This window comes from Toxorhynchites rutilus, chromosome 1, assembly GCF_029784135.1.
Source record: "Toxorhynchites rutilus septentrionalis strain SRP chromosome 1, ASM2978413v1, whole genome shotgun sequence".
In the NCBI taxonomy this organism is placed as follows: domain Eukaryota; kingdom Metazoa; phylum Arthropoda; class Insecta; order Diptera; family Culicidae; genus Toxorhynchites; species Toxorhynchites rutilus.
The window spans coordinates 133536386-133560841 of record NC_073744.1 but is presented as its reverse complement, the minus strand read 5'-3'; the positions used below and the strand labels follow the sequence as shown (position 1 = coordinate 133560841).

The window sequence follows — 24456 nt, the reverse complement described above, 5'->3', positions numbered from 1 at the left end:
TGCCAATAAGGAAGCGAGCTTCTATAACAGGGGTATTATGAAGTTGGCATCTCGTTGGGAACAAGTCATCGAACAAAACGGCGCATATTTGACTTAAAACAGATGATTGTAACTAATTTTATGAACAAATGAAAATTTAAAAAAAATACCGCAGGACTTTTTTGACAGCCTAATATTATTCCAGGATAGATTTGGCATAGAAACAAGAGGCCAAATCTGGCCAAAACAACGCTTGAGAGTCGTGACTTCTTATCAATGGTAGCAACCGCTTCTGGAGACATCCCTTCTCGTAGATATCTTTGTTGATAGTGCCGGTAGAGACGAAAGATTTGGATGTTCGGCCACAACTGCATATTGCAAAGTACTTTCTGAGGAATTTAGACTGCTTCTTGGTCCGGAAACACTCGGCTACGGCATTCCTTCGCATTGCAGTATAAAAAGCGAGACCCAGAAGCTGTTTGAAGTCTTCGAGAACATTAGTTTCATCGTCCATTATGGTGCATGAACATTTTTGAAAAAAAATGGGTGTAGAGTACCTTAGCACGGCTTTTTGCAGTGAAATTTTGCTTATCATCACGATTGGGCACCTTTTTCGCCTTGTATGCCTTCAGTCCATCCCTCTGCTTCACTTTTTGTACATACATATGATTTTGATTTTCCAACCTTTCGAACCACATTTCTAACTGAAAAGTTAGGATGTTTCTCAATAATGGCAACCACCTTTCGGTCCATCTGTCGGGAGCATACTTTTCGATTTGTTCCGCTTCCAACCTTCCGATCCACAGTTAAGCGCTGGTCCAACGATTTGCACACACTAAACACGGTACTTCTCGGCAGTTTTAGCTTTTTGGCGAGATCGCGTACCGACAGTGTTGGATTTTGCTGCCGTTCGCACAAAATGTGTTTGCGTACTTCCACTTGATTCGACGCCATTTTACCAAACTGAAGAAGAATGTGAACATGTTGGACATCGGAATAAAGAGGAGGGTTTCAGCTGTCATGCAAGTGCAATATATCATTGATAAGTGAAATATTTCATAAACTACACTGAAAGAAAAGTATCCGAAATTTAACGCGGACAGGCTTTAAAGTTATCTTTGACCAATCGATACAAGCAGAATTTCGAAATGTTCGATTCTTTAGGCACCTTTTCACATTTTCCTTGACTGATTTCATCACTTCTGCAGTTGATGCAGTCTGTAAACTCATAATGCAATGTGACATTGACCTTAGACAACAGGCATGGATAAAATATTGCAAGATTATATATCTAACTGTTCGCGCAAGAAACCGGATGATTCCAAGTGTTGGAACACTTGGTTTATAATATTCCACATAATAAAATTAGTTTCACAAGAATGTATCGTACCAAGGTTTATTAAGACCGATTCTAAACTAACAAAAAGTACAGCTGACCGACTAAAAGCGGTTTCATATTATCCGACACTACAGGTGGTGATTCGGGAATTCGTGATTTCTTTGTCGGATCGTATCCACAATATATACGCAACTACATCTAGAACAGGTACGAATAATAATAATTTGCGAATCTTGTATGTAACGGAATGGTTCCGCTACGTGTCGTATTGGTTGATATAAAACCACCTTTAAAAGAACTGGTCACAGTTTAGATCATGGGTGGCATAAACGTAATTTGCGGTCTACCAGTATAGCTATTTCTAGGTGCCCGCCAGCTGATGTAGGACAGTGTTTCTTTCAAATACAATGGGTTAAATATCCCATCATCATTTGCTGATCTGATTTGCGTGATCTTTTTTGAATGTGTTTATATTGATTTCAATGAAACATATTAGTAGTGAGAGTAGGTAACTATTGGGGTAAGTTTCTGTTTTCATTTTTCTGTTCAGATAGTTAATTATATTCGAACTCAAATCGCATTGGTTTTAGTATTATGTATCTTTCTCAAGTTAATATTTTCGGTGTACTAAAGTGGTCGGAACGAACAATAATCACTCGTTTCGAAATGCGCTGTCACCTCTGGTCTAGTTCATGTGGATTCAATCAAGTGCATTTGTTAAGTTATCTTGCTTGAGAAAAAAAAAGTACTATCACAGCAGTGGAACTCCATACAATTCACTGACTAAAAAGTGTCCACATTTTCATCGCTTGTTTACGTGAAGAATATAATTTTTTCAGGCACACAGGCACATTTGAAAGTGTATGGATTTCTAGCTGTCTTGACGCAAGGTCTTTAATAAAGAATGAGAAGATGGGAAGGTTTATATAAACATGTTTATAATTACATAAGTTTATTCAAATATTAATATTGCTCTTATTTAACTATTCAGTGCAATTTTATCAAAATTTGAAAGAGAAATTAAAAAAGGAATTTTTTTTTCAATATTTTTCTGAGATGGTTATTAAAAACCATGATTAATATTGCTTTATTATTTACCCCCCATTATTTGTTGATTTCTCATGCTTTTCGTTCTTTGACCTATCATTTTAACAATTCAATTTGAGAGGTTTAAAATTGCGACAAGATAAAAATTTGGTGTGAAAGAGCGAATTGTGGAAAATTAAGTCGCAAATTCTCTAAGCGTTATAATTAAAGTTTTTCTGTAGTATTTAATTTTTGAGTTTGTGTGAATGACAGATTAAAGTTGATTCATAAAAGAATAAGATTTCATTTGATATGATGATTTTTTAAATCGACTCAATGGTTGTAAAGTTATGACGTTTTGTAAGAAATCTTACTTACTTAATCAGCAAAAGGCCCTAGTGGCATGTGCTGTACACAAAAGTTGTCTCCATTCACATGAATTTTATAATTTTTTCCAATTCTAAACTTTCAAACCAACATATCATATCTTTCCGTTATCCGCAAACATGCCAAGCAGTAACTTAAAAAAAAACAAACTCATAAACGACAAAAAGAGTCTTCGTATATTTTTTATATATTTTTCACAGTTTTATAGTAGTTTTATAGCGCTTTTTTAGTTGGAGTGCCTTTTAATTGGCACTTCGCCAGTTGGAGCACGCGTCAATCAAGAAGCAATCATCCGTCATAATTGTATGTCAGTTTTACTCAGTTTTTCAATGCAATTTTTATTGAAGAGTCTTTGAACGTTAAAATAAAAAAAAAATAAGGCACAGTATAAAAGTATTTAGTTTTGCAGTTTGTTTGACAAATGTATTCGTTTGAAAATATTTATTAATATATATATACATATATAAAGTGGATTATATCACATCCACTATTCAAGGAAGTTAATGATATTTTCTACCATCAATCCAAATGCAGTAATCTTAATTATTATTATGGCCGCACTAAAAGACATGAAAAACAACAAGAAAAACGCGAACTTTGAAATTTGTGAACTATTGCAGTATTACTGCAGTATTATTGCAGCCATTCCATGCCAAACTGATATAGTGGTTTTCAGATTTTCGTGAAAATTGGTAGCTTGTTTTCGTTATGGTAAAATATTGAACCTGTATAATTTTTTTTGTTGGGTCCCAGCAAACATTAAGTCGTATGAATAGCTATAATTGGAGGCGATATACATACAACCAAGACACATTTGTATGATATATGATGCATATAACTAGTATATACACGCAAAAGTGGAGGCTATATACGTATATGCCATATTGTGTACACATATAAAGCCGTATATAACGATATACGATGCTTTTTGGACTGATATGCGATTTGATCCGACAATGTTACCACTCAATCCATCGATGACATGGAAAATCGTGTTTTTGCATTTTATGCGAGTTTAGATATACATGATCGATATTTTGATTGATATTTTATGCGATTGTGATTTGATACGAATTTATATGTAACTTATTATATGCAAAGTTATACGATTTAATGTTTGCTGGGGTGATTCGATTTTTTTCACTTTTTCCCAAATATGACTTTTATCAAAAACTCATAACTTTTGAACCCCTAAGCCGATTCAGATTATCGATACATCAAATTGAAGTTAATGAGCTAGCGTTTTTTGGAAAAAATGTCAAACTTGCAAGAAATTTGATTTTTTTTTCTTGTAATTCTTGATTGTATCCGTTTTTATAGTTTACATGGTTTCGGGACCAACGGCGCTATAGTTTTCTATATTTTTTCTTGAAAACTGAGGATTTTAACTCAAAATTAGATATGTTCTTTTTTTCTTTTTTGAGTTATAATTTTTTAAAGTTAACCGATAGTTCGGAATATTAATTTCTTCCCCTTTTTCCTATTCTCAAAAAATCATAACATTTGAACTGCTAGAGCGATTCAGATGATAGATATATCAAATTAAAGCCTAGAATTTTTTGGAAAAATATTGCACTTACGAAAAAAATTAATTTTGTTTTCGTGATTAATAATTGTATCTGTTTTTTTTTATAAATAAAAAAAATAATTTTTTGCAAGTGTGAAATTATTGACTTGAATTAACTATGTCGATTATCTGAATCGGTTCAGTAGATCAAAAGTTATGAATTTTTGAAAAACGTAATTTTTGGAGAAAAGGAGAAACATGATTTTTTGAACCATCGGTTAAATTTGAAAAATCATAATTTAAAAACGAAGAAGGACACATTTTTGGATATGTTGTCTAAAAAATCCTCAGCTTTCGAGAAAAAATATAAAAAAATGTAGCGCCCTTGAATGAAAACTATAAAGAACAATTACGAACAATAATTGGCATGGAATATATATAGTATATAGTTTGGTGTTAATTTACCCGGCAGCTAAAAAGCTGTTTACTAAAAACTAATTGACGTTAACGTTTCATTACCTTGTAAATTCTAGATACAATATCAACAGAGGGTATTTAAAAAAATGGCTTTTTACGGGGTGTGTTCGAACCTGAAAAAAAAAATATTCAGAAATCATATTTTTATGTTGTTTTTTAAGCGTACCTACATTATTTAGTCGTATAATTATTGTATCATTCAATTTATTCCGATGAGAATGCTTTAAAATATTTCAACTGATGCTCTTACCACATTTTAATTTTTTTGTATTCAATGTTCAGTTTCTATGGCGAAGTTTCATTCGTAAATTACACATTTGTCATCATTGGTGGAATACGATCATAAATGTTGTTATGAATAGCACAGCAAGTTATGATTACAATACATATGGATTTATTTTGATAATGCATTATACATAAACCGATAAAAATGCATTATAATATCTATCCACAGCGTTTTTGCGTCTATATGTATATTTTATTCAATTTCAGTTATCATGATGATGCTAACATTAATAACATTATATACGAACCTCCCACCTTATATATGATGTCTCCCACCCTTTTAGAGACATCTTAACATTATGATAAATTTTTAGAGCGTAAACTATCTGTCAATTTTTTCACTGTTTACATTTTCTTGCCACAAATCGTTGCCACTTTTTTCTCTCAAGTTCCACTTCTCTTCTCTGGTACTATCTTCCACTATCTGTCAACTTTCTTCCAATCAAAGGAACAAACGTATTTGTGACTGGAGCTTTGTTTATTTACATTTGTGTCCAAGCCAAAATTTTTCCGAAGAAAGCCAGTTCCATTGGATATGTTTTAACAACCAAATTGAATGTATCCGCATGTTCCAGAGAAAACTCGAAAAGATGTCTGAGTAAATTAATTCGAATAAAATGGCGATACTTAAGAACGGCGTAACAGATGACGAATCATAGATCAATACCTATGAACCGTAAAATTAAAAAAATAAAATACAATCGACTGCACAGGTTGCCCAAAAAGTTTTCCGACACAAGCAAGCGCCATAGAATCGCGCTTTATAAATACGGTATGAACTATAGCAAATTTAGTTTAATAACCAAGTTTTTTCACAAACGGAAACTCTATAAAGAGACAGCCACCGTACGGCTCTAGTTTAGCTTTTTTTACAAAGTGTCAGAAATAAATCTCGCTGAAAATAATTTTCGTTGGCAAAATAAGACATTGGTGAAATTAGAAATCGTGTATGGAAGATTTTTTGGGATGAAGTGAAACGAAATTATTTTACAGTTCTTTCGAACATATTCAACAATATAGGGATAATGAAGAAAAAAACAATAATAATATTTTTAATGACAAGTTATGAATGTCTGGTTTATTTATTTTGTCATTATCATGTTTGTCATTACTGGCAACCGCAAAGAGATTATAACATAACATTATAAGCCTAATTGAGCCAAGTGATCTGAGACGAACCAGCCGAGGAGGCTGAAAGTCTCAAAAATAATGAATAAAAAAAATGAGCCAAGTGATAGCCGAGCTGTCAATGAAATTGAACGGCACTAGTTTTCGATATGGATTTCTTCACAGATGGAGGTCGAATTAACCCAGATTCAGACATTGTGCCAAATGATTCCGATCGGCCTGCACCAGGCGGCATATTCGGTTCGTTATGTAATGTGGACGCCCCATCGGGTGCACGAAGCCGTCACGAACACACGAAGCACAATGCCATCAACGCAAATTTATTTCGTTTTGTATTGACGAATTTACGTTGGATTTACAACCAGATGGCGCAGCGAGTAAAATGAGGATGCTTTGTTTTATTGGTATGAAATTCGTTCAAATTTTCTAGAAAAATCTAAATTTATCTTCAAATTTCCCGGTTTCATGTATTCTTTCCACGCTGAAAAGGTTAGAAAATCATCATTTTACAATGTGCTATGTACATTACGAGAAATGGCTTGTTATTAGTATTGTAACTTTAATTTTTTTCAACTAAGTAAACGATGAATAGGGTGTTGTGCGCTAAAAATACTGCAAATCCTTCTCGTATCGGCCCCTACATAATCAATGATATCAGCCAATTTGATATGATATCGATTTCATCGCAATTAACCATAGTATCAATAACCGATATGCATTATCAAACTTAAAATTTTCGAAGATTATCTATGACTTTGGTCAAATCGCGTGTTGAAACCATCGTAAATATACAAAACTCCAACTTTCTTACCATATACTGAAGACATTCAATGGCTGAAATGAATCTAAATTGAAACCAAATGAACAATCACCACCGAATCTTGCTTTTCAGTGCGTAAAATAAACAAACATCCTCACTTTTGTGGATCTGAGCTCTAATGTAGATGTCGCATGAGCTGATTCAGCTTTGCGTAAATTCGTCAATTGGTTCGACTTTATTTGATTCGGACCGACTTGTTTCGGGTTGGGTTCGGCATGATCGGCAACCCCGGTACCACGTCCACACTTATTCGGTTTTACCGGGCGGCCGAGGCCGATTGGCGTAATGTGGACGCGTCTTAACGTTATTTTTTTGGAACTTTCTTATTTAAAGGAGAACCCCGGAAGGTCGAAAAAATGTTTTTCTTGTTTTTTTTTGCATTTTGGGAAGCTTATGGCCTCAGAAATGTTTCGCTGGAAAGATTTTTAGATATTTGATTTCGTAGGAAAGATACTGCTAAAAGTATGAAGTCACTTAAAGTGATATAGTATTGCTGTATGAATATTTAAAGTGTTTTTTCTCGAAACCATGTTTTCAACTGGTGGTATTTAAATCTCAATATCTACTCGATTTGGCTGAAATTTTTTATCAGCATGTAAAAATGAATTATCTAAAGCGTTACATAGCCGTTTTTTGGTATCTCTTTTTTTCGATTTTTTATGAGCCTATAACAGTGATTTTTCAAGAAAAATAACTCATTTTAACAAAAATGGCCGCCATTTTGGCAATTTTTCGAATTTTCAAATACATCTATGTAACACTCTAGGTATTGTCCTAAAGATGCCTCAAACGGCAACATAACATGTTTAGAATAAATCTTAAACCAACGGGGAACCAACGGTTTATACCAGTATAACGGCCAATTTGACGTTTGTTTACCATTGCTATCTCATAATATGGACGAATGATTCGTATTGGAGATTCTAATTGCACGTCTAGGTAATTGGACAGACCTGTAATGCGACCCAAATAATTGGACATTTGATCCTCTTGAGCCACCCATAAACTTTCATTAAGTAAGTTTCAACAACATGATCAATCTTTAACCCTCTACCGCCCATGTTTTTTATTTATCTAAAAAACCCTACTCCATTTTTATCTCGAATTTCCGACTTCCAACATAAAATACTCCTAGTAGAAAGCTGCAAGCATAAAAACAATGTGTATGTGTGATAGATGGAAATATTCTAAAGACGTTCTAGTGGGGTGAACATTGAAAATAATGTCTGAACAATTTGAAAAGAGAATCCGCGAAGCCCGTTTAAAGGTGGGCTTGGGCTGTAGAGGGTTAAGAGGGGTTTCAACCATTTTCCAATCATTTCACTATATTATGCATTTTGGATCATTTGTGAGATTTTCAATGATTTTCCTGTTTTAACTTGTTTTTCACATAGTGTTGTGTTAGTAGATATGCCCCATTACAGGTCACAATTGCCTCTAATGCGACACTAAGCGGCGCCACGGTATGTCAAATTAGAGGCAAACCTCTGTATTGGAGTTTTTAGCAACAGCGGGATTCCGTTCAAAGCGAAATGACGATGTAAAAAATTGTGTTCCAGCAAGACAACTATAGCATCCACCCCATTCCTTCTACAAAATTCTGGTTAAAGATCCGGAAAATTGATCACAGTTCGGATCTGAATAAAGTGGCGATAATTTGGGGAATCATTGTGTGATGGATCTATGCCAACAAGTAATATTACACCATTGATGAACTGATGGTGGAATTTCCGAAAGATTAGGTAGATTTAGTAATGTGAAATTCAAATAATTTGATATTCCAGGCTACTAAAAATTGAAATAATAAAAAATACATCAAATAACAAGTATCAATTTAAGGCTTAAATGTGGTTATAGAATATAGCCACTGAATTTAATGCAAAATGCAAGTAATTCATTCTATCATGTCATGAGATTGCTTCCAATTGTCACCAATTTAAACTATTTTTTGACCGAGGAATTGTAGTGTAAACAAATCTAGGAAAAAATTCAGCTCGATTGTTATACATGTATTCAAAAGCCCACCCGCAGCAAAACGAGATATCAATTGAAACTATTGACATAGGACTATGTCTTTGATTTTTATATAGGGGGGTAACTCTACGATAAATGTAACGATTCATTAGGAGTTTTCAAACGCATATTATTCTAAACCGTTATTGCTACATATGTTGTGTTCCCACCATTAGCTAGGAAATTTATCCAGCATTTTTTTTTGCTTAAGACATCAGGACAGGAAGAATCAATGGAGGTATGATCTAGAAATGACGTATCTTGAAGATTTCTTTTTCCTCTATTATAGTGACTTTCAACACTTTTGACTGGTTCATCACTTTTTACTTCCATTTTTGGAAGAATGTGGACTGAACCCGTGATCTTTTTTTTACCACTATGCCAGATCGCCTCCACATCTTGAGATGATATTGGACGAATTCACTCTTTAATCCCCAAAGATTTGACGACAGTCTGGCTAAGAAGGTTAAACGTTGAACAAGATTTCATTAAATTGAATTTCAGATTGTTGTCCAATCAATTCGTGCTCAATTCCCGTTTTATCGTGTAGGTCTTGCTACTAACAATTCATGGAATTGTGGTCCAGGATGTCGTTATATCGTGAATGTTGTTTGGTTATGTAAAAAACTAGAAGTGGGTTATATCTTTGATATAACCGCAAAGTGGACGTAGGACTAACGTTGACTTAGCAATAAATAAGTAACAAGCATATACATCTCAGACATTTCATCTCTTAGACATACCCCTTCGTTTAGCCGGAAAAGAATGATTAACGCTCAAAGGGGGCATCGATTCCTCCTCGAAAATACCCAGTGCAAATAGTACCCACTCCCCAAGCCCCGACAACTGGAATAATCGTTGATCCGGAGCAGGATCATTAACGCTTGAGAAGGAATGGATTCCTCCTAGAAATTACACAGTAAAAATAAGGTCTTCTCCCAACATTTCCAACTTCCCAATAACGACGATCGATTGCAGCATTCGTAAACAAATATTGATATGAATATCCACTACACCATATCATATCGTTTTCTACACTATCAAATATATAGTCAATGGCACCCATCGGTATCGAATTATCATCGATACCTCGGTTTTCGCTAAATGGTCCGACTGCAGAGGAGAAATGGAATCAAAAAACGACAAACAGGAGAAAGAGATGCTGGAAGTTGAAAGGAAATTGTCAGAAAACTTCTGCATTTTATCATTCGAATAATGTGATTATCACACAACTTCGTTTTGCCAGAAAGAGATTATTAATGCTCAAAGGAGGAATCGAATCCTCCGAGGAAATATCCAGCGCAATTTAGAATCGACTATCGATTGCACAAAGAATTCGTACACAAATAATTTTATATCACAAACTATCACCAAATTCGTATTCTTCATTGTCAAATCCATAGTCAATGGCACCCATCTGTATCGAATTATCTTCGACATCACAATTTTCTCTAAATACTCCTTTCAGTACGGCCTGCAAAAACTTTCCTGAACTCTAATCCATCAAATTTGGTGTCCCTGAAAAGGGCCGCTGAATGTCCTTGGGTATGATGTGACGCGTTTTGCGTGGATAGCACATAAATTGGTATCTTCGAATGGGCCTCCTGCAGTGACATAACCGCGGAACTTTGGAAGCGCCAGTCGGTTTAAAGTCCTGAGCAATTCCACGAACCAAACGCTGCAAAGGTAGCTTGCAGATCAGCAATTCGGTCAACTTCTAATAGCGACGAATTTCACGCAAAGTTCCCGGTCGATAGCGATGTGGATTCTTCACGCTTAATGCGGCTGGTGCGCTTATCCGAGCTGCTTACGTGGATATGGTTTTCATAATGAAGAATATGAAATATATGACATGATGTTGTGAATATATCCCCATATCGAAGAAATCACTTTGATGAAACTGTTTGCCGTTTGTCGTTTTTAATTGTTGGGAAAGGGCATTATTTTTGCTGAGTAAATTCCAAGAAAAAATCCATTCTTTCTTTAAGCGTGATTCATTCTGCTTCGGATCAACGGAACAGTATGATAATCATTTCATACAAAAGATAAAATGTCCAAGAGTTATATGGTTACGATTTATTGACTCGAAAAATTGTTTCAATAGCTTAATAAAAGCTTTGAAAACAGGTTATTGAAATCATTCGTATCCGTATGTAGCGCGCTCACTTGGAAATCCATTAATCTTGTTGGAATGTAAGATGGGGAAGCTCACACTCACGTCTATGTATTATGCTGTACTCTTCCAATTATACTGAAAAATGTTCAGTCGAGTTAACTCTCTTTTACAGTAATGCTTTTGAATCCGGACACTTTGCATTACATTCGATATCATACCACAGCCATAACATTTATTTCATGTTGAATTTATGCGATTAGTAGTTACTAATATAGTTACTGATAGTTACTTGATAGTTACTAATCAAACGCATTAATTCAACATGCACAAAATGTTGTGGCTGCGGTATGATATTGAATGTATCGCAAAGTGTCCGAATTCAAATACATTACTGGATACTTACTTCGATGTTATTCGTTTCTCTCTCAGGATAAACTACGAATATAATAAAGAGGGTGGGGTTTACATTCTATACTGTTATGGTTTATAATATGACGCTTCCTTTGCTTTCGTTCATTTCTTACTCTACTCTCGCACCGTGAGGACTCGTTTCATCGGGACCAAGCAGACAGCTCGTTAGTCTTTCGGTGGTAAGGGACCACGAAAGCAGCTCGGATAAGCGCACCAGCCGCAGGAAGTGTGAAAAAGCCACATCGCTATTGACCGGGAACTTTGCGTGAAATTTGTCGCTATCAGAATTCGACCGAATTGCTGATCCGCAAGCTACCTTTGAAGCGTTTGGTTCGTGGAATTGCTCAGGACTTCAAAACTGACTTACTCGTCAAAGTTCTGCGGTTATGGAGGCCTATTCGAAGATATCAACTTGTGTGCTATCCACGCAAAGTGCGTCACATTATGCCCAAGGACATCCAGCTGCCCCATCGTATCCGAGGAGAGCGTGCTATTACCTTAGCATATAATCAACGGCCCTTTTCAGGGCTCCAAATTGGATGGATTAGAGTTCAGAAAAGTTTTCTGCAGGCCGAACTGAAAGGAGCGTCGATGATAATTCGATACCGATAGGTGCCATGGATATGGATTTCATACTGAAGAATATGAAATACATGACATGATGTAGTGAATATTTCTCCATATCGAAGAAATCACTTTGATGAAACTGCATCATAAAATTATTTGTGTACAAATGGCGCAATCGATAGCCGATTCTAATTTGCGCTGGGTATTTCCTCGGAGGATTCGATTCCTCCTTTGAGCATTATTAATCTCTTTCTGGCAAAAAGAAGTGGTATGATAATCACATTATTCGAATGATAAAATGAAGATGTTTTCAGCCAATTTCCTTTCAACCTACAAACATCTCTTTCTCCCGTTTGTCGTTTTTGCGTTCGCTAATCCTTTCTCACAACACCCATTTCTCGTTTGAGAAATTGTTGAGTAAACATCGTTTGCCAGTGAGCGTAGAGCGGGAATTCCTAAAAATTCATTGCACCTCTAATAAATTGCCGAAATACGTGGTCTTACGTTGATCGCACTTGATTGAAAAATCCAAAACGAAATGTACTTGGTCGCAGCATTATATGAGTGAAAGGAAATAATCGCTCGAAAATTACATGATTTTCGCGATGTGAAAAATATTCCGTTTCTCATGTTATGCATCCAATATTTGATACGAAAATTTTCTACTGATGGGGAAAAATAATATTCAGAAGCTTTCCTGTTAATTGCGATTGATTGAAAAATCACAAAACCAAATGTATTTGGTTACAGTGTTATATAGATAGAAAACATTCAAATACACTCTTTCGCATGAATGTATTTTTCAATTCCCAGGGGAACTGGCAGATTATTTTTCAGCAACGATGATTGCAACGAGAGTTCCGCGCGTGTATGTGTGTATGTGGCGGCTGCTCCGATGTCTCAACCGGAACCCTTTGTGGCATCACTCTCCTCCTGATGGATTCCCTTCTGGCCTAAGGTGCACAAACAGGCTCTTGGTGACACCGTTCATCAGCGCTTTCATGATAAACGACGTTAGTTTCACCACAACAGCGACAACATGCTCCAATCGCTGTTCAATTATAACTGAGTGGATTTGGTTTGGTTTGGTTTTGTATTATAGAGACTTTAAACTTTTCAGTTCATTCGTCTCTATCCTTGAGTAAGGCCCTTGGACAACTCTACTCTAACTCCTGCACTAGACCTGCACCCTCATTGTCTTGAGAAAGGCGCTAGGTCCCTCGCCGTCCAGCTCGTCCAGCAACGATGTTGTCCAGTCGGTGTCCACACAAAGAATGAGAGGGGATTTCCGAGCGGCGCTCGCTTATATACTGATTGGTGATTTCAATAGCCTGTTTGGAAAGCAATTTTAAGGCTATTGAAACAAGTTTTTGGATGAAAAAGTAACAAGTATATAACGCGTAGACATTTTATCTTTCGAATGAAGTGTTTATCATACCATTTCGTTCAGTTGTTTAGGAGCTATTAACGCTCAAAATCTCGGTCTCCGGCGTAACGCTTTCGTTTTCGAAACTTTGATTTTACACCCCGGTATAGAAATGAAAGACGTAGTCCTACGTCAAAATGCAATTAATGAATTAAACAGGCTGCTGATTTAGAGGTTCGAGTGGGTACACTCACGCATATTTTTCAGTGCTACCATTTGATGATGTACCAAAAATACAGATTTTGAGCAATGAAAAACTCTTTTCGAATGCAATTACTACTCACAATCACAGTTCTATGTCAAGATCCCGTCCGTGCCCCTAGGCCCAGACCTATCCACTTTTTTTTATAATAACGTGACATGCCCAATAATTTCAGTTTAGTAAATAACTTAGTTCCGAAGAAAAACATTTCTTAAACATGACATGTTGTGGTATACCGAATCTATATTTCCACACTGTAATGCTAAAATCGAATCAATGAATGGTCTGTTCAAGAACCAAAACCTTCCTCGACGCTTCCGCGGTCGCGTCACTTGCTGCCATAATCCAATAATAATTAACCGATTTGCCTGCCAGCCAGGGGAGGGGGGGAACAAGGATGAGGATGCGCACAGATGATGATGTAATCGCATTGTGTTATCACAATTAAACAAATTACGCCGACATAATAGCGCTCAATTAGATTACGATTCTTCGGTCGGTCGATATCGGACACCCCTGGATGTAGGGGTGCGAAACTACACAGAAGTCACCCTCCCTAGGATTAAATCGACACCCTAATGCCGAAAGGGAAATGGGTAAAAACCGAAGGGAATGAGAGATTAAAAAATATCACGTCGAACGGATAGCTGCGGCAAGCGCGGAGGGCTACGGAGCGGGATGATATCCTGTCGGAAAACAAATTGCTCAATTTCGGTTCCCTCAGCGAAGGTATCTTCGTGCATGGAAAAGGCGAACAGAGAAATTTGTTTATTTATGATTATCTTCCAGGCGACACATTCTTTTGCCGTTTGTCTTGTGTCTCGATCCGAGGGGTGCTCAATTAGCCGTGAAATGCTTCAAAAATTGTGACTCCTTCCGAGCGAGGTTCGGAAGCGGGAGGTTCAAGTGCTCGAGCCCACACAATGACAAATAATCGCGTTCCAGATTGAGCGTGACCAGCCCTTGACAGTGGGATGAATTGTGCTTCCGATCAGTGGTAGAGCGCGGTTTTCGGGACTGGGGACCACTCGAGGAACAGCAACAGCTGGTGTATGCAAAATTTATCACATTTTTATGACAGGTTTATTGAGACAAATGATGACACACAGAGAGATACGTGTTGAAGATAGCGTTTGGTTACGTTTCGTAATTTATTCCGAACACACACAGTTTTAAACGCAGAACAGTGGTTTTCGCGATACTTACATTTCAGCTTCTCCAGCGGCTCGTGCAGCACCGACGACGGATGCTGGTGATGGTGATGGTGTCCCCCGAGATCCGGTGTTCCGTGGTGTAGATGACCGAGTCCGCTGTTAATGCCCGGACTCATAAGACTGGTCAGCGCCGAACTCACGCTGACCCCACCGGCGGACACGGAATCGTGCAGCGAGCCGTGGTGGTTGTGGCTGTTATGGTTGTGGTGCAGATGATGGTCTGCGGAACCATTGGTTCCGTTATTACCACCACCTCCGCCCCCTCCTCCACCGCCTCCGTTCCCGACTAGATCCTGCAGACATAACCCGCTGGCGTCGGCCATCGAGTCAAGTCCGCCGTTGCCGTTCCCGGCTCCACCGCCACCGCGCTCCATCACGGACTGTGGATATAACGAGCTTAACTGGTTATGGCCACCGCCCGGGAAGATGTCCTTGTACGGCCGGAGATAAATCGTTTTGACTGTTTTCTATTACCGGGGTTCCCAAAAAGTTTCGCTGCTTCACCAGCGAATACCGTTTGCCGACACGCCTCGAGGATCTCCCCTGAAATCCCCCAATCAACACTGCTTGCGCGCTTCCAACCACGTGCTGCTGTTCCTGTCAGTGCTTCGGTGAATCTGGAATACATTAGAAAAAAAAATCGAAAAAGATCCATTAATAGACAGTCGTTCGAAGTTGACTTCCCAAAGTGCTGGAAAGCAAAACGTCTTAAATAATTTCGAATCACGAACGCGTGCGCTTGACCCAAACCAGCCGAACCCGAGCCAGAGGAACACATCAAATCGCAGGGATTAACTTTAATTAAAAATAAAACTGACAAAGCAAAAGCGAAGCACCAGAAAAGCGCCTCGAGTGAAAAGATTTAAATAAATTAAAATGGAAATGCCTGTCTCCGACCCGTTTTGGTGGAGCGGGACACTAAGAGCGAGAAGATATCGTGTGAAGGCCTTCTGAAACTGGACGGGTTTTGGAAGCGCGCGGAAGCAGATGGAAAATGTTAATCCCCAATGCGCGTTCCTTCGGAAAATTATTGCGGTTGAAACACACAGCAAAAATCCTACCTTCCAAATTCGTGTGGCCATCTTCTGACGTCGCGTAAGCTCGTGTGGCAGTGAAAAATGACCTCTCCAGGAAACAGAAGCGTAAATCAACAGAAGGCGATATAAATTACAGCGCAAAGACCGTGCATCACAAGGTCGAAGCTAAACTGTGCCACTACTAGCAAAGTTTGACAATCAATACTCATCACACTAAGCCTAAATTCCCCCCATTCGTTCAGCGCATCAAGCAACTTTTACAGTTTCCACCCATTTCCGAAGAAATATGGCCCCATTTACGGCATTCTTCATATTCAATAAACTTTCAAGTCTTTATTGACATAAGTATCCACGAAAATATTCTTCCACCAACTGCCAGCATCCCAACAGCATCTCCAACATTATTTATTTGCACTCTGCCATCCATATAAATATCGAATAAAATAAAAATGAAGCACATGTGATAAAAAAAAACTCTAGAACTCATTTTTCTTTCTTCTCCCCCTCAGCAGCTCGAAACAAAAGCCAGTCCTTTCGGGTGTGTGTGTGTATTTGCGCGAAAAAAAAAGAACAACGAAAGATGAATATGCCACAGCCTTTTTTTTTTGACGCCACCCGCACTCGCACCCGCAACCCCACAGACAAAACCAACACGATGCAAAACACATACACTCATTTGTGTATGAGAGTGGAGAAGAAAAAAACAGGGAAAAAACAAAAAGAGGGGAAAATGTGTGTGCGAAAACATAATTTTAATGCTTTTTACTACCATCTTCGTTTAGACCAGGAAGCAGCAGCCAGCGGTTCGACGGGTTCAAAAAAAAACGCCACATGCAGAATGCTTTTTGGGGACGGGGGGAGGAGAGTTGAAACGGTCTGTTCTCCCGCCATGACAGTCTGACAGGCGGATGGCTGAAATCGGGAGTGTTGCCATCCTACCATTGCATATGTTATACATTTTCTCAAGAAAATATTCCGGAATGATTCATTCACAGTCAATCACAAAATTGAGTGTACACTAGGGTGCCATTGCAAATTGTCATCTCGAATTTCAAAGAGTTACTCCATAAAAAATGTGCACCACCTCGTAAAAACACCCTATGCAAAATATCAGCTCAATCAGACTAAGGTGGCGCAAAGCGGTCAAAGTTTGAGGTAAAGGGAAACATGGTTTCCGAAAAATAAATTTTGATGCCAAATGTCTTAAAACTGCATTCAGTGTCATCTCGAAAAAATTTTTTGTCAAAAATCGGCCTGGGACTCTGGGAAAAAATGTATCTTTAGGATAGCTGTAAAGCTCAACGTGTCATGCAATTTTAAGACATTGGCATCAATTTAAAAAAAAGGGTGGGTTAGATCTATGATATAACCGCAAGGTTGACGTGGGACTACCTTAGCGTACCAATCATTCGTTTGTATTGATTAAATTTTTATAGAATGAAACAATTACCGAATTCAATTGAATTCAATATATTTGCTTTGTGAGTAAAAATATTATATAATTCCATATATGGTCAATTCATGCATTGTGATAGATTATGTTCTTCGTTACAAGCAAAGGCTGTCATTAACCTTTTACGTTTGGTATGATGCCTTGGACAAAATTTATGAAAGGAAGAACCATTAAACATATTTTACGTTTACTTCTGAAGTTTGCATCTCTCAAGTGTACGTTTTTCTCGAACCGCGAATTTGCTTGATTTGATGAACTTCAGGCACTTGCACAAAGGCAAGCGAGTACAAAAGTACTCGCAGTTTGCATTTATTTGCTGAGCCGATTTCCCTAGACATCTTGGTTTTGAAGTCTGTGATAGAGGCAAACACATTTCAGTCGGAACAAAAATGCCCCCGACTTTCATGTATTTGCAATGCCGATTTCCCCACGCTCCATGGATTAGAAGTCTGTGTTAGGGAAACACATTTCAGTCGAAACAAAAATACCCCCGACAACCATGTATTTGCGATGCATGGAGAGATCTCTCCAACGCTGCTTGGTTTTGAAGTCTGTGCTAGGGAACACATTTCGGTGAGAACAAAAGTTTCCATACTTTCATGAATTTACAATGCCGGTTTCCCCAAGGTTTCTTGGTTTTGATGGCTGTGTTAGGAAAACCGTAGATCGGGCCAATCAAAATGAGGCAGTTAGGGTGTTTAGATAACGCTTAACATTTTACCGTTGTTCAACTGTTTATCTAATGAAAAATAACATTTTATTAATTGCGATAGAAGCGTAGAAATATTCCCCATCAATTGATGCAAACATCTTTCCGATCCAGTAAGAAATGTTCGAGTTATAAGCATTCGGAATCTTTCATATTTTCCTGCATGTTCTGTGTTTAGGTTTTCATTTTACCCCCCCATATACTCCGGTTAGACGTAGTCCCACGTCAAAAAAAAAACCGATTTCCGGTGATTTTTCGGTTTTCAAAAAACTCAAACTTTGATCGCTTTGCGCCACTCTCCCTCAAGTCCGGATGAGCTAATATTTTGCATAGGGTATATTATCGTGCAAATCAACATTTCGTAGCAAGATCCGAATGAAAAATCAAGATAACTATTATTATTGGCACCCTAAACCATACTTTCGTTTCGTATTTGATGAAAAAAAAACTTAGTCCCAGAGTCGATTTTTGAAAAAAAAAAAAATTTCGAGATGTCACTAGATCTCGACGTTCCATGCAATTTCAAAACATTTGGCATAAGAAAAAATTTCGAAAACCCCGATTTCCCTCAAACTTTGACCGCTTTGCGCCACATTGAGCTGAAATTTTGGCATAGGGTGTTTTTTCGAGATGGTGAACATTTTGTATAGCGTAACTTTTTAAAATTTTAGGGTCGTTTTTTTCCCATACATTCATTGGCACGCTAGTGTACACATGCTACTTGACGATACTCTCCTTATATTTGGTGCAAAAAGATGAATTCTCGCGTAACTTTTGAAAAGGTCCTATGTAACAAATGTAAACAAATCGAGTTAATGGATGCACGCTAATATTTTTCAATCATTGAATGCATTATAAAAACAATCGTTCACGTATCTATCTTCTTCATCTTTTAATCGCCGATGCAAAAAATATCCAATGTACAGATTCGGATTTTAAGCACTCGGCTGTTACTTCAGACGCCTCTTTCCTCCGACGCTCGAAACGTCCGAAGTAACAAAGCAATCAAAACAACACGAAGTCGTACTTCGGTCGTTTTGAGTTTTTGTTTCTTTCAGGTGTTGTTATCTATGTCAGTGCAATTCAACGAGTGATGACAATAATAATCGGTCTTTAGAATGAAATGCTGAAGTTTCGATTGTTCTTCAGTAGTTAGTTTCAAATTCTTATCGTGAAACGTAATATGTCCAATGTGCAAACAGGGGCAGTCAAAACGTCCAATTTAACATTTTTCGCTCCGAGGCTTCAAATTTAAGCTCAAATCACGGAACAACTATTACGATTGGTTTTTCAGAGTTATTATTGACTGCTCGTGGTAAAAGTAGTGATAAAGATCGATACCTTTTAAGATAATTCGCAGAATAATGTTCGGGTCTTCAACTTCATTTTTCTCGAGTTGACGAAAATGTTACATTGGACCTTTTCAAAAGTTACGCGAGATTTGTAATCACTCACGTTTTATGTTCTTGTTTGAATGACCGTGATCGCGTTGAGACTCCTGCTTCTCAATGAAAAAAATTAGAGCCATATTTAGATGTTGCCTTAACACCGATCGAAATGGAACGAAACTGGCAACACCGGCTGTCTGCCGTCTTCGGCACAGTTTGGGGGCTGGCTGAGATGAACACGCAAAAAAGCTTATAAACTTTATTAGATATAGTTTATGGTTATGATCTGTTTTTATTCGCCCGGTTTTTTGGAGAGTGCGTTACCTCTCTATACCCCTCTCCTCACGCCCTCAGATGGTATTCCTTGGCCGAACCGACGGCACCGCTCGCCACCGAAGGAAGTGTTCCACGAGTTGAGAGTTATGGCCGATGTTACTGTCGTTAAGGGATGACAACATAAGGAAGAGCGAGATGGAAACCCTAACCCCCTCCCCCCTGGCACAATGGGGAGCGAAATCTTCACAGTTGTGCGGTGGTGTCATGGGCAGAGCTGAAAAGGTTAGGGTTTCGGTGCATAAACTGTACTCAGGGTGCGTCCTTCGCTCCGCGCTCAGATTACATCGAATTTACGGGGGTGTAATGGAGGACAGTCTGTTGGTGAAGTATGTTACGACGGTGGGTCGTAACGATCAAGTGATAGTATCTTGGGGAGGTTTTTATACGAAAAGTGAACAATAAACTGTTTCAAGCAGTTCAATTTGTGCTCATGGTGGAAAAATGTATTCTTTGATGGATCCACAATTGAACTATTGAACGAAGGATTCCAATCTCCAGAAACCATCGCCTGAGCTTTTAGATTATTATTTTCAAAAATAAACGAGGCTTGTACAGTATTCAACATTAGGGAATGGAAAAATACAATCAGAGAATACAACATGAACCTTTCTGATACATTCATTGTTGAATTTAAATTCCCCCCGAAAAAAATGTCCCCCAAATTTACTCTTCAATTCGAAAAAGAGTAAAAACATGTCCTTTTCCCCCTACGAAGGGACAGCAAACCCAAACTAACCTAACGCATTCAATCACCTCCCGCAAAGCTTATAGGGAAAATAAGATGGCAAATCCGAAAACAACTCGGGCCAGGCTACACCAGCCAACCCCCAACCCGCGCCCAGATAGGTCACCCGATCGATTACGGGACTGGTGGTATTGTATATCGTATTGTACTGTGTTCTGGGGCAAACACAAAAAAAATCCATTTTCATTTTCTTCGCGGCAAGAGGGTGTGTGGAAAATCGTCGTCTTCATCGGTTCGCAATGATTTTACTTCTCCATTACCGACTGGGACTGGTTCTGGCACGGATGCTGTTAGTTTTCCTCCAACCACTCTGGCTGTCCTGTGTATGTGTGTGTGTGTATGTGTGTGTGTGTGTGTGTTTCCATCTGTTTCGATCTGGTTTTATGGGTAAAAGGAAGCAATGGTGGCGGGCCACCAGAAGATGGCACTATAGTTGCGCAGGCCAAATGAATTGAAATCGGGAAAATGGGGGCTCCGGGACGGGAGAAAGTTTATTTTTTCCTTCGATTTTACCCCGAGTGACAAGTTTTGTCCCCTGCCTTTGCCGCCGCGTCCTCGTCTGGAAGTGGGGAAAACGATGAAGTGCGCATATACACAACACAATCCTTCGAGGCGGAGGGAAATCGTATATTTGCCATCAAGATCAGGTGGGGGCAGGTGAGGTGGAATGGCACGGGGGTAGAGGGTTTGGGAAAATATGTACTGAAGAAGATTGCCGTGCTTCTTCGTTACGGGAAATGGTAAACGTTTTCAACGCGCGATGTGTTCTTTAAGCGGAGTACCACACGACCTGGATCGAAGAAAGTTTGTTTTTCGCTCAATTTCCACCCCCGGTGAAATTTGGCGACAAAAATTAAACAACGATCGCGGAAACAGAATATGTTGCCGGTGTTGAAATCGAATGGCTAAGCTTCCTACTGAACGAGCAAATTGACAGTGATTTAATCAACTGAATTAGTTGAGATGATTCCAACTCGTGACTCCCCAGAAAATTATATTTCTTAAGTCGAAAAACGCTTAACAATAGACAATAAGTTTCCGATTTTCTTCGCAGCTTTGATCGAGACGCAATCAATGTCGACCACAGATAGATAGATTATAGCAGCACACTATTAGTAATAGGGAGCGATTTCACGTCAAATCAACCGGTCTCTGTCTCGACTCTCTACGATTTTTTTTTTTTGAAACTTTGAATGTATGGTGACAGCTATCTAAGATAACAATGTTCATGGTAATCAATTTTAATTTTTTAATCAGTCGTAGTTCATTTAGAATCCACAACCATCACAAATCTTCTCTTGAACGCAATTTCTAATCACGCAGGTAGTTTTGCAATACAAGAAAAAGGGGGTATTCGCTTGGTGCCAGGTCCAGACTATATGGTGGATGCATTCAAATTGCTCAACCAAGTTCTCGGAGTTTCTGGCGAATCACTGCAGACTTGTGTGGCCTTGCGTTGTCCTGATGAAACACAACACCTCTTCTCTTGGCCAATCCTAGCCGTTTCTAGTCAACCGCTAGCTTCAAACGGTCCAATTGGTGACAGTAGGGAATTTAATCATTGTTGATTTCTATTGTTAACACCCTGTAAATTCAGAAACCAACAAAAACAAAGTATTTTATCAGTGTGAAGTGTCACTTTGACAACGAGTATTGATTGTTTGATCGATACTGTATGAGATATCGATCACTATAGCCATCTATCGAGAGAATAATGCATTTTTTCCAAGCTTAATATTAGGCTGTCAAAAAAGTCCTGCGGTATTTCCGCGAGGTGTCGTTGTAAGCGCGTAGTTCTAGTTGTATTCATTGTATCGAGTCATACTATAGGTATTTTTGCGCGCTATAATATAGTCCTTGACAGTGTTTTGTTTGGTTAAGTCGTTCGTGAGTTATAGTGTCGCAAATATGGAGCAAAATAAAAAGAAAATCCGACATATTTTACAGTACTACTATGACAAAGGCAAAAATGCATCTCAAGCTGCCAATAAAATTTGTGCAGTTTATGGACCCGGTACAGTTTCCATTTCCACCGCACAACGATGGTTTCAACGTTTTCGTTGTGGTGTAGAGGTCGTCGAAGATGCGCCACGCTCCGGAAGGCCTGTCGTCGAAAATTGCGACAAAATCGCTGAATTAGCCGAGAAAGACCGGCATAGTAGCAGCCGTAGCATCGGCCAAGAGCTGGGGATAAGTCATCAAACCGTTATTAACCATTTGAAGAAGCTTGGATTCACAAAGAAGCTCGATGTATGGGTGCCACACACGTTGACGCAAAAAAACATCTTTGACCGTATCGATGTGAATCGCTGCTGAATCGCAACAAAATCGACCCGTTTCTGAAGCGGATGGTGACTGGCGATGAAAAGTGGGTCACTTACGACAACGTGAAGCGCAAACGGTCGTGGTCGAAGCCCACTGAAGCGGCTCAGACGGTGACCAAGCCCTCATTAACGGCCAGGAAGGTTCTGCTGTGTGTTTGGTGGGATTGTCAAGGAATAATCTGTTATGAGCTGCTTCCCTATGGCCAAACGCTAAATTCGGACCTGTACTGCCAACAACTGGACCGCTTGAAGGTAGCACTCATGAAGAAGAGGCCATCTTTGATAAACAGAGGCCGCATTGTCTCCCATCAGGACAACGCCAGGCCACACACTTCTTTGGTGACGCGCCAGAAGCTCCGGGAACTCGAATGGGAGGTTCTTTTGCATGCGCCGTATAGTCCGGACATTGCACCAAGTGACTACCACCTGTTTTTGTCCATGGTGAACGAGCTAGGTAGTCAGAAGTTAGCCACAAAAGAGGCCTGTGAAAATTGGCTATCCGAGTTTTTTGCCAATAAAGAAGCGAGCTTCTATAACAGGGGTATTAAAAAGTTGGCATCTCGTTAGGAACAAGTCATCGAACAAAACGACGCATATTTGACATAAAACAGATGATTGTAACTAATTTTATGAACAAATGAAAATTCAAAAAAAATACCGCAGGACTTTTTTGACAGCCTAATATATGAACGATTGATATATAGAATATACAGCAAAGTTGTTGCAAAATCAATTAACTATTTATGAAAAATAACATTTGAAACACAGCGTTTAAAAACCTTACTCAAAAATTGAATTTATTATTAAAAATATCTATAGCTCAAAACATGTCCTCTTCGATATTTTTTTTTAATTTTTTTTTATTTAAAAACTCTTTCAACATCACAAAATCAATCACAAACACACATCACATCACAAACAGTCAAGTTTTATGTCTTTATACCATGAGTACCTTACCCACGACGTGCACCCTTCACCAGGCATCTCCAACCAAGTTTGCTTCCCATACTTTTGTAATTCCTCTGTCATTTTTGATCTGTCCATGCGACAAAAAATCCATGGAATACCAGATCACCTACGCTCCAATGTTATTCCGTCGATATTTTCGGAAAAATATGGGAAAGTTGGATCTGATAAAATGTTCTTTACTGACGGTTCATTCATAAACGGGTCCACTGGCTTCGGCATCTTCAATGAAAATTCCAGTGCCTCTTTCAAACTTAAAGATACTTGTTCCGTGTATGTCGCTGAACTGGGTGCGATATACTACGCACTGAGGATCATTGAAACATTGCCCATCGACCACTATTTTATTTTTTTCAGACAGTCTCAGCTCAATAGAGGCAATCCGCTCAATGAAGGTTGATAAACGCTCATCTTATTTCCTAACAAGAATAAGACAACTATTGAGTGTTTTGGTCGAAAAATTATTCAAGATTACCTTAGCATGGGTTCCCTCTCATTGCTCGATTCCGGGGAATGAGAAAGTGGACTCGCTAGCTAAGGTGGGCGCTTTAGAAGGGACTCTTTTTGAAAGGCAAATTGCTTATAATGAATTTTTCCACAT

At 38.5% G+C, this 24456-nt stretch overlaps 1 protein-coding gene across 1 annotated transcript in view; it reads right to left on the bottom strand.

Annotated features, from left to right (window-relative positions):
• Positions 1-24456, bottom strand: part of LOC129762932 (pituitary homeobox homolog Ptx1) — a 149687-nt gene that overhangs the window by 106051 nt on the left and 19180 nt on the right. Inside the window, exon 2 of the mRNA XM_055761563.1 lies at positions 14890-15514. Within this exon, the coding sequence (XP_055617538.1) occupies positions 14890-15271 (382 nt within the window). The 5' untranslated portion in view covers positions 15272-15514. The remainder of the gene's footprint in view (positions 1-14889; positions 15515-24456) is intronic.